The following is an 11,778-nucleotide window of genomic DNA, read 5'->3' on the forward strand; positions in this document are numbered from 1 at the left end:
ATCTTCTTGAGCTTTAACGAGCCTCGTTAAGATCGCAATAATATTCCACCCACTAATTGCTAATTCCATTCAACAAATAGGCGAGCCTTGTCTTATACTTCACTATAGTCGTGCAGTGGGAGGGTGGTGTTGAGATTGGAGTTTCTGATAACCCTCGGTGCTTGCAACAGAAGTGGTGAAAGCCCTAGTCTACGTACTGGCTAATGATTGGCACGCTTGACAGTGATTGGCAGGGCTGCCATGACAACCTCACAACCACACCAAGAAGACCAATAGAAAAGCGAAACAAAATGTTTCAGTGCTACACTCACGGTGGATTTAGGGGGAGATATTATGAGGCTGGTGTCATTAGGCGATAGCTATTGAATCGTACAATCTTTACTCGTCTTTTCTTTTTCTTGATAACTGTATTTCTCTCTCAGGTCATTCCATGGTTTTCAGATCCCCTTTAGAGCTTTATCCCTCCCATTTCTTCCTGCCAAACTTCACTGAGCGCCCTGTGCTCTTGGCGAGCAGCACTCCCACCAGGTCTCCAGAAGACTTATCAATGTTTGCGCTACCGACCCTCAACTTCTCTCCGGAGCAAGTGGCGAGCGTCTGTGAGACGCTGGAGGAAACCGGAGACATTGAACGGCTGGGACGATTCCTATGGTCCCTGCCGGTGGCACCGGGAGCATGCGAGCAGATCAACAAGCATGAGTCCATCCTGCGAGCTCGCGCAGTGGTTGCTTTCCACACCGGGAATTTTCGAGACCTTTATCACATCTTGGAGAACCACAAGTTTACCAAAGACTCCCATGGCAAACTGCAGGCCATGTGGCTGGAGGCACACTACCAGGAGGCCGAGAAGCTGCGCGGTCGCCCCTTAGGACCGGTTGACAAGTACAGGGTACGGAAGAAGTTCCCCCTGCCCAGGACTATCTGGGATGGCGAGCAGAAGACGCACTGTTTCAAAGAAAGGACGCGCGGTCTGTTAAGGGAGTGGTACCTTCAGGACCCATATCCAAACCCCAGCAAGAAAAGGGAACTGGCACAAGCCACTGGACTCACTCCTACACAGGTCGGAAATTGGTTTAAAAATCGGAGGCAACGAGACAGAGCCGCGGCAGCAAAAAACAGGTCAGTGCGCTGTTCATTTGTCAAAGCATAGGCTACACCGAACCAAATAAGCAAAAATAATTCCTATAAACTGAATGCAAACATACCATGTAAATATAAAACTTAATCGAAGTCATAAACAAGGTTGTAGAGGGGTTACAAATGAGCAAGCTGGGTGTATGGTTGGAGGTGGGGAGGGAGCACGGCGACATTTTACTTTTTCATCTCATTGGCCTATATGCATTCAGGGGCTATACTCTTGGAACAAATTGTTATTTGGGGTCTCTATATAGAACCTTTTTTTCAAAGCGTGTACAGAAAAATCTAACTATTATTGCTGTCCAAAATAATCCAAAATATATTAAAATGCGTAAAAGATGATTCTACGTAAAACACACAACTCTCGACAAATTCGAAAGCGTGTAGGCTAGATTACGCTGATATGCTAGTTTCCCTGATAAGCAAAATGAAAACATCAGTGTATGCGTTAGATAACAAAACAGGAAGTACACACAAAGAAAATCAGCAGCAATGCAAATCTTGAAGTTGTCCTATTTTCTAGACAAGACAGAAAATAATGATTCATAAGGATGTCTGTTAAACTTGGAATACCGCATGTTGTGGTGATACTACGTTTTTCATTGATTGTTATCTTCTCTCAACAAGTGAACGTTTTGGTCTGAAAACTTGACACACTGCAGCGTGGTATAGATTTAGACCACAAACAGGAAATAAAACAAAACACCTAGCTTATAGGTTATTGGTTAGTTGTTTAATCAATATAATATAATGTACATGTAGCAGCTGTAAAAGGCCAGTGTAGACTAAGAAACCACACACAAAAAAACACTGGGAAAGATGGGATAGTTTTCCAAATTGAATGTGTTCAGTTACGAATTTTATTCGTGGTGCTTTTTACACATACGAAACGTATACATTAGACTATAGACGTTTGGAAACGATTGATGCATAACATTTGATATAAGCTGTCAACATAAATACAACATATTCATTCTAAAACTATAGCCTGTTTGGCAGCCATGTTTTCGATTCACAATGTGTCTAGACTATTATTTATTGGCAATGCAATAATGAATGACAAATTGGTGAACTGGATGAAAACAGAAAAGTTGGTGAAGAATAGAAGAACACAGCTACATTTCATCATCTTGTTTTCTCAGTGATAAAATCGGAGGCCTACACTGTGGATTGATTCATGTAGGATGATTGCAATTATTCCACATTTGACGTGTCAGTAAATCAAAACAATCAGAAAAAAATTGAGTCTCATTCATTTGGATGTAGGCCTGTAGTCTCTCATTCATTTGGACGTAGCCCTGGATATGACAAAATCAAAGATAAAAGACAGTTCTCAAATTGCATTGGCCATGGTTTAAGTATAACTAACAACCAGCCTCTTATTCTAATATACACTGTCATATTTCCCCATTTTTAGTATTTATTCTGCTTTGTTTTAGACTATTCTTACTCCCATTAGGCTGCATTTGTTAAAGGCATGGCATGGAGTGAATGACAAGCAGGCTGAGCGGTATTTTGCGGAGGGACACAGTATTTAATTGCTATGTTATTTTCCCTTTCTTTAGGCTTCAGCACCAGGGAATTAGACAGAACGGTATGCGGTCCCTTTCAGAATCCGGCTGTACTCCACGGAGCTCGGCCGAATCGCCGTCTACCGCGGCCAGTCCTACTACCAGCATCTCCAGTATGACAGAGCGAGTTGACACTGGAACGTCCATTCTTTCAGTAACATCCAGTGACTCCGAGTGCGACGTATGATATAAAAATATAAATATTTACAGGAAATATGGACTATCAAATATCGAGGATGAAAAAAGGACCAATTTATATAAATATATATATAAAAAAAAAGAACAACAAAAAAACGTATTTTGTAAGCGCTTTCAATGGACCCACCACGCCCCCACCACCACCACCACTACCTGCATGATGGTTTTTTGTATCTGGGAAAAATACCCCGTTCAATATTTCTACAAGGATCATCGAGAAGAGGGAATTAATTACCAGAGGGTGTTTATCGCCTTTTCATCTCCGTTTTAGTCCAAGTGATGATGCCGCTCAGTCAAGATGCAATTCTGTTTTACTTTATGTTCATCAGACAATCATTTACGTTATAAGCACCTTTGTACTACACTTCTGTCACTGCCTGTGTGGAGTAAATGGTGAAATGTGGAACCGAATCGTTATGACTGTATCAGATTTGTATTTTTATTTCAAGATTTGATATTGAATTATGTATATCTCAAATAATGCGCTCATTCTCCCGGTCTGTACTATCCTATATGTGTAGATATGTAAATAATGCGATCATTCTCCCGGTCTGTAATATCCAATATGTGTAGATATGTAAATAATGCGCTCATTCTCCCGGTCTGTAATATCCTATATGTGTAGATATGCTTGTACATAATATTGCTCTCCCATCTCCATCTTTTCTATCCTTGTTCACTTTTCTCGACTTGGTGTTCCTACATAAAATATTTGTCAAAATGTAAAAAAGTGCTCTAGACGTTTTGTTAGTTAGTTTGTTTTTATACCGAACATGGATAATGACACTAGATAAACGTGTTATCAGTCACAGTTATGCAAAACTATTTAATATAAACATTGGGATATTCTTCAATGACAATTACAGTCGTATATTTCCTAAAGCGCTTATTATTCTTATTGCGTGTTTATGTTCGTGTATATTTCAAAATCAAAATACAGTATTCCACTTTGTTATATAATCTGCATTAAGTCTCTCTTTTAAGTGAGTGTTCATTGTCCACCATCAATTGTTTAAGAGCATATATGTTGAGAAATGGTAATATTATGCCCAGACGAGCGTAATGATTCTGATGCACATGCTGTGGGTCCTTTTACGACACTGGGCGACACATATAGCCTAAGTGTCCAACGCCATAGACAAGATGTTGAACAAAAATCGTTTTGCTCCTGAATATATGCATGTGTTATGGTAAACGTCAACGTCATGTAGGCCTAGCTCTTAAGCAAGAGTCCCGTTTCCCCTTTTGTTTATGGTTGCCAGTGAATACAGAAATTAAGCAAACGCGCCATTAAATGGACTAAGCATGGTGGACTCCTCCCCTGCCTCAATCTCCCATTGTGGGTCGGTGAAAGAGCCTTTCTTCACCCAGGGAAGAGCATTCCCCCCAGAAAAGCTTTCTCCCTGCATTCTGTCCTAAATTCAAAACCAATCATAATAACTTGAATATTTACAATTGAACTGACAATAATTATGATGGTAGATTACAGTTGTTCTTAGACAGAGTTCTGGTTGTTCTCTAAAACCCTTCCAACATGTTTTGTAGCTGCGAAATAATTAGGTTTCAATGCACTGTGAGGACAGGAAGTCTCTTTTGAAAGGAGAAAAAAAGTAGTCCAGAGAGTATACTTCTGAGAGTTACACTGTTTTATTCTATGTTGGTGGAATAATAACGAACAGCTCAATTAAACAGGTCAACAGCATGCACTTCTAATAAGACACTAAACAGAATGCATATGTATGCATGTGGTGTATCAGTTGCATTGGCATGGCATTGACATGTCTTTGACACTCTTGATATCTTAATGAGCTGCATTCCAAAAAGGCTGGGCAACATGTATTGAACATATCATATCTTCATCATTATCCTTAGTCCAACCAAAGGACATAAAAGATAGTGACAACAGAATACATTTCGTGGCCAAGATCCTCATTGCTTTGACATTGGAATGTCCGTAGACAAAAATATGGATGTCTTTTTCTGACAATATTCCAACCCAGTGTATTCACATGAAAACAACTTCAACTAACTACAAGGTATACCAATAACCCAAGTGTATACCAATGTTACTCGCTTACTTAACTCGGCACTTGAATATGAATGTGTGTGTGTGTGTGTGTGTGTGTGTGTGTGTGTGTGTGTGTGTGTGTGTGTGTGTGTGTGTGTGTTTTACTGAGGATGTCATGTCAAGTTATCAATGTCGTATTCGGTCCTGTCCACGTGTTGTTTTAACACAATTGTTGCTTAATCAGTTTTCTCTGACCATAGCCTACGCATATCGTTTCTCACCGCGAGATAAATACCAAAACAACCCCAAAACAATATTAACCAAAAATAACAATGCCCTAATGCAAACTAAGTGCTGAAAAACAAATATGAACTGATTCGAGTGCCATCATTGCAAGTTGTGATTGTGATAAATCTGTATTTAACCCCGTTTTAACTCATAAATCTGCAGCAGAAAGATAGGCTCTTTCACCCGCATGGGTCAGCAGAGACCATAGCTGATCTGTATCACCGCAGCAGCCCCTTCAGACCACATTAGTTTATTGGCGACGACAAGTCCCAGCCATGGTTAAGATTAAATTCATCGGAAAGTGAAGATCATTTTTATCAATAAAAAGGATAAGGGGGATAAACTATCATTCAGATGTCCGCTATAACAATCATATAGCCTCTATAGAAGTGGTTCATCATTTTACTTAAGCCGGTCCACACGATAGTACAAATAGTTTAAATGGAAGTTAAATAAACGTGTTTGTATTTATTCTTACTAAACTTATTCAGCAAATACAACTTTTTTTGTAGTAGCCTAACTAAGATACACTTTAAACAAATAGGTCTATTGAAAAATTGGCACATTTTTACATTGCAGGTGGTTGAAATTTTGCTCATGGTATAGGCCTATATATAACATATTAGATATAACATATATTATCTATAACTATAAGTGGATGAGTTCTGTTGTTTCATCAGGGATATTTACTGGTGCCGGCTTTCGTTCGTGATCGAATATGTATCATGAGATAAAATAACTTTGCCAGGAGTGGCCGTGTGTGATACTCAGATCTAAATACGAGGCCTACAGAAAGTAAACAAAACATTTGAGACAAGTGCAGCAAAAATGGTCGGGCATTTTTTTTCAATCCCTATCTGTGTGTCTGGTCTATAATGCGTGTGTCAAACAAACAGACGAATGGATTATTTGTGCTATTCCCATAACCTTGCAAGCATAGAAGCAGCACCAAACTATTTGGACATGGTCTGCAGTGAGAAAGGCTTGCACTGCCCTGTTTTTCGCTGATTTAATCGGTTAACTGAACACAACTTTTCTATTCGTGGGTATTCATGCAGCTCTCAAAGAGCAGCAGTTCCCTCTGACCCGGATTCAGCACGTGCTGCAGCGGCGCAGCCTCACAGCGCACAGTGCAGGCGCTCTTGTCAGGACCAGGCCTTTTTGCTAAAAACGCTCCTTCCTTTTAGGTTTTGAAAAAGGTAAGCCGTGGAACTAAAACTATTTGTAGCCTATAGTAGTATTGGTTGAGAAAGCTATACTAAGCCATACAAACACAAGTTCAGAGTTTTTAAGTGTTTCAGTGACAAAAAAATTGTTTATTAGACAACTGTTGAGGCAAACATTGATATTTTTTTTTTAAATTAAATACAATTCAGGGGGCTATTCAAGTGCAATTTGGACACTATTTTCATTGGCTACTCAAAGCATACATTTGTACACCATATTTCAAGGAATTCGAGGCATATTGTGGATTTCAAAGGATAATAAAAAAAAAAGTGGATGTTGACCATAGGTTTGGTCAAGAATGTGTGTGTGTTTAGTAAGGTAATGAAAAAAGGGGGATTTCCCTTCAGTCTATGATTTGTTCTCGGAATGCCATAAAGAACCTGTCTGGTGTTTACATGGCATGCAGGGTGATAAACATTCTGCCCTTTCTAAGACTACTGGGATTTAAAACTGTAATTATATGAAATGGTATTTGAGGGGTCACGAGAGGCTATGATACAGCACCAGTGGTGTACAAACCAGCCGTTTGAAGAATAATTTGAACCATAGGCAGATGGGATCGTACCTCCTCTGATGCTTATTGTTTATAACTGGTCAGCACAGGGGAAAATAGTATCATGCTGACAAGTATCATTCCATAACACATTTAAAACAAACACAACATGAAAAAAAAAATAACTTTAGCTTGTTCATCCGAAACACACTTCTCTACTGTTCAATGGAGGGGGTGGGGTGCTGGGCATTGCTCTGATCTCGCGCCTTCTGCACACTAGACAGACAGACCCATGAGCAGCTAAAATACCGCTAGCACCTGTGTTTTCAACAGCTATTCTCATGCCGTTGTAGATGGCGTTAATGCATGCACTGATAACAGAAAATAAAAACACACCAGCGAAGAGAGCAACATGGAGAGAAAGAGGACTATAACATTAGTTTGCAAAAACCTGTGGACAATGTTATTTTCATAGTTTAGTATGATTCATTATTTAAAGATTTTTTTATTCTGATGACTAAACATTGAATATCTATGAATTATAAAACAAAATAGGCCTACCAAATAAATCAACTTTTACCAAAATATAAAATATCTTACACACATTTACACATTGCTTTTGGATACATTTGCTTATTAGCCTCTTGATAGTTTAAATATATTATTATTATTTCATAGCAGTTTGCGTAATGTCCATCAGATTCAGTCTCCCAAAACGACTCCATATTTCCAATTATTTAGACATAGTGGTGTAGTCCTGTTAAACAAATGTCCTGTTCAGTGAGATTTCCAGGCAGAATTACGTTGTCCAACTGTCTGTCTATTTTATTTAACCTTTATTTAACTAGGCAAGTCATTTAAGAACAAATCGTATTTTACAATGACAGCCTACCCCGGCCAAATCCTCCCCTAACACGACGAGGCTGGACAAATTGTGCGTCGCCCTAATGGGACTCCCGTTCACGGCCGGTTGTGATACAGCCCGGGATCGAACCAGGGCCTATAGTGACGCCTCTGGCACTGCGATGCATTGCCTTAGACCGCTGCGTCACCCGGGAGTGGGCCAGAAGCAATAAACGTCAATTTCACTCATATAGATCATGTCAGCCAGTAAAAGGGAGAGAGGACATAAAAGACGTGTCGAGGATGTGAATTGGTAAAAATTATCAAAGAAAACTAAGCAGAGAAAGAGAGAAAGAGAGATAGGGAAAAGAGAGAGAGAGAGTGAGATAGAGAGAGCGAGACAGAGCTAGCGATCCACGCTGTGCCGGAGAAGTTGCAACCACCAATAGTCCGCCGCGCCTCCTATGATGACTCTGCCCAACAATCATGAAATCATTTAGAAATTGACACATTTTGAAAATAATCTTTGAGGTTCCAACAACTACATCATTCGAGAGGAGTTTATTCGCTTAAACGAATGCCATAATAGCTGGACTTTGGCGATTTGGTGACACATCTCTCTTGTGAATTGGCGATTGTTCCATGGCCTGTCAGTGGACGCGGCCAATCTATTGTGACTGAAGGGAGAGTTCCAGGCGAAACGAGTCCCTTCACTAGCTGTAGCATTGAAAGCGCCGGGTGGACTCCGCCACAAACCCAGAACCCGCTCAACCGAGGACAAATAACGAGCGACAGATTGGCCGCCAGTTGAAGGCAGTAATCACCTTTTCGCCCTCTCTTCGTCTGACCTCGGGATTTGACTCTGACCATTTCTAAACTGGCTTAGAAATTGTAATGAATGGAACAACGCAACAAGTCTGTAGCTTATTTCCACGGGTAAAAATTGCTAAAAGCATTATAAATATAGCGAGGTCAATTAAAAAACGTTGTTTAAATCTCATGGAATGTTTCGTTCAATTTAGGCCAAGTAGTTCAAAATGTGTTTCATAAACGTTCACAAAACATTTATGAAATACCTTGTATTAATTTAACAAGCAGCATCTATAAATAAGGCTACAAATATTATGATGTCATTTTTATAGACATATTAGTGTACATTGTATAATTGTTGTTATCACATAACATTGCCTATAATATTATAGTTATTGGCATTAACAACATTCAACTACAGTTAGGCTATATATTTGTTTAATATTTGTTGTTTTCGTTTCAAATAGCCTAGGTCAACAGGTAGGACACAACGAATCATCTAAAAAAAAAACACACTGGCTAATGATCTGTTGGGATAAAGACTGACTGAAATATTTCAGAAATCCTTCAGTACAAGTTTTTAAAGAGATTCATCTTACAAACAACAACTTTCTTCTCCAAAGGACCGCACAGAACCAAAACCATGTTCCTTACTTTAGCACCCTTTCCAAAAGGATTTCTTTGTACCAACAAAAATATGACCGTCAGGGCATATTTGAGAATCGATTCAAATAAAGCAAATGCATTTTTAGTTAATGTAAATAATGGCAAACTAGACATGGCAATGGCAACCTAACTAATAATAATTAGTAATCACATGTGGAGCAGACCTGTAGTGCCATAAGTAGCCTACAATCCGCGCCTACACCTAACAAAAGGTTGGATATTGAATCGAGCCTGGTTGCCCTTATCAATTTAACCTCCGTTTAGAGCAGTAGAATGGATTACACACGGAGCTGAGCACGTGCTCACAAACAACCCCTAACAGTGTCGATTCGGAGCACAGCGGCTCTGCACAATGCCCTGTGCACTGACACAAGTTCAACCTGCCACCATTAACATTTGGCGTGCTGTTACTGCCATCTACCGGAATTTGCTTGCAGTAATAAGCGAGAGCCTTAATGTGAGCTAGGCCTATAAAACGCTGACTCACTGTTGATACAGGATGGATAGACATGTATTTAGATATGTATCACTATGTGGGATATCCTAATGTCGTCACCATTGAAGAAAAAGCCGAGGTGTGGTCAGTACAAATCTAGCTGATTATGTGTTTACATGTAATATTTTAGGCTACACTGACTGAACAGGTTGTGGTGGGCTGATGATGAACTCAGGAGGGTCAGCAGCACACATTTAAAGCATGCCTTTGGCATTGTGTCCTACTTGGCTCTCTGTTACCAAAACAATAACATTGAGATTAATAATACGCCAATATGCGGCGTAGGTCTACTGAAATGGACACATTATTAGTTTGCATGTATCCTATGCCTATGCTACTGTCAGAAGAATGTGTAGGCCTATGAGAAAAGTGGAGAAGCGTCTTCCACTATGTGAGGTTTACAGTCCATAGGCCTAAAGTCCGGCACATTTCGCTGCAGTTTCTCGCGCTCCAGTTATTGCCCAGCACCATGGGGACCGCATACGAACAAGCACGTGCATTAATGTTTTATCATATGAAAGTCAAATGATGTTGGGATACTGAACTGGATTTCCATTTGTGCTATATCAAGGATTCAGAAGGCATCGAGTGTAATGGAATCCTGGCTCCCTAGTTCATTTTTCACAACTGATACCCAGAGTTTCTGAGCTTCGGATGAGAAAATCTAATGGGCTCCGTTGGAGCGCGGCCTTTCAGAGTTAAACTCCGGGGTAAGAGCATGAGACCTGAGGGCCGCTGTAAATGGACAGTAATGTACGCTTATGGCTACAGGACAACCACTAATAGCTGTCTCGGAAGAGGCTTTGGCAGTAGTCGGTTTCAACTTTTACAATTCCACTTTGTGGTCACTATCCCCAAACAGGTGCAACCCTATATTTCTCGTGTAAACATGCTGGAAATAGATAGGCTACATCTCCATCATGGGATGAATGTAGAAAAATATAGCCTATAAATAGGCCTACCGATGGTATATAGCCTGATAGCCTACACCTTTCTCCACAGTGTGTAAAACATGGGCCTATATCATGGTATATTAGTGTCTGATTAAAATACTAGTCTTTAAAACAAGATACTGCTTTAAGACAACATACACTACAGGTCAAAAGTTTGGGGTCACTTAGAAATGTCCTTGTTTTTGAAAGAAAAGCACATTTTTTTTGTCCATTAAAATAACATCAAATTGATCAGAAATACAAATACAGACATTGTTAATGTTGTAAATGACTATTGTAGATGGAAACAGCAAATGTTTTATGGAATATCTACATAGGTGTACAGAGGCCCATTATCAGCAACCATCACTCCTCTGTTCCAATGGCACGTTGTGTTAGCTAATCCAAGTTTATCAGCTACAATAGTAATTTACAACATTAACAACGTCTACACTGTCTTTCTGATACATTTGATGTTATTTTAATGGACAAAAATTGTGCTTTTCTTTATAAAACAAGGAAATGTCTAAGTGACCACAAACTTTTGAACGTTGGTGTATGTACTAGCTGAACAAATACATAGTTATAGTGCAACAATCAACAATACACACCACATCTAAACATACCATAGTTTCTGCTATGTAGTTAGTTTGGAATGGCCAAATACAGTATCTTTGCAGCAACCCCTAAAATATATTATCCTCATATTTTGTTGAGTCTTTTCTATTTTCATTGAGCAGGCCAAGTCAGCAGCATCACTGTGATTTCTCAAAACAAATCACTCAATCTAAATGCAGACAAAAGATCCACCAAAGGTCTGAAACACCACCTCCCCACTAATCCACACAAACACTTCAGATGGATCTCTTCAGGCCTCATTCAGAGGAGCCCTGGTGGAATTGAACGCTGCACCACATCTATATTGAATGTTTTTCACATGAGGTGACTCACTGGATTTTTAAACCAGACACTGTAAAAAGACATCTGTCCCAAGGTTCACCTCCTCATGCATTTTTTAAGAATGCACTATTTCAACCCCTTTGCTCTCTCTGCGAATCAAGTTCAGCTGCAGAGCTCCCACTAGAGAAGAGGGGGAGTAGATGAAACTC

At 39.7% G+C, this 11,778-nt stretch overlaps 1 protein-coding gene across 1 annotated transcript; it reads left to right on the forward strand.

Moving 5' to 3' along the window:
- The first annotated feature begins 208 nt into the window (after window positions 1–208).
- LOC106610965 (homeobox protein SIX3) lies at window positions 209–3,863 on the forward strand. Its single transcript, XM_014210714.2, has 2 exons — window positions 209–1,119; window positions 2,703–3,863. The coding sequence occupies exons 1-2, from the start codon at window positions 431–433 to the stop codon at window positions 2,893–2,895; spliced, it is 882 nt and encodes a 293-aa protein (XP_014066189.1). The 5' UTR covers window positions 209–430; the 3' UTR covers window positions 2,896–3,863.
- Window positions 3,864–11,778: the final 7,915 nt, after the last annotated feature.

Source organism: Salmo salar, chromosome ssa01 (genome assembly GCF_905237065.1).
Source record: "Salmo salar chromosome ssa01, Ssal_v3.1, whole genome shotgun sequence".
Taxonomy (NCBI): domain Eukaryota; kingdom Metazoa; phylum Chordata; class Actinopteri; order Salmoniformes; family Salmonidae; genus Salmo; species Salmo salar.

What these genes read in the sequence shown, in the direction of transcription:
- LOC106610965 (XM_014210714.2), top strand. Translation starts at nt 431, where the DNA reads ATGGTTTTCAGATCCCCTTTAGAGCTTTATCCCTCCCATTTCTTCCTG. An exon ending in GCCGCGGCAGCAAAAAACAG is followed by an intron (nt 1,120 to 2,702) that starts GTCAGTGCGCTG and finishes CCCTTTCTTTAG; the next exon opens with GCTTCAGCACCAGGGAATTA.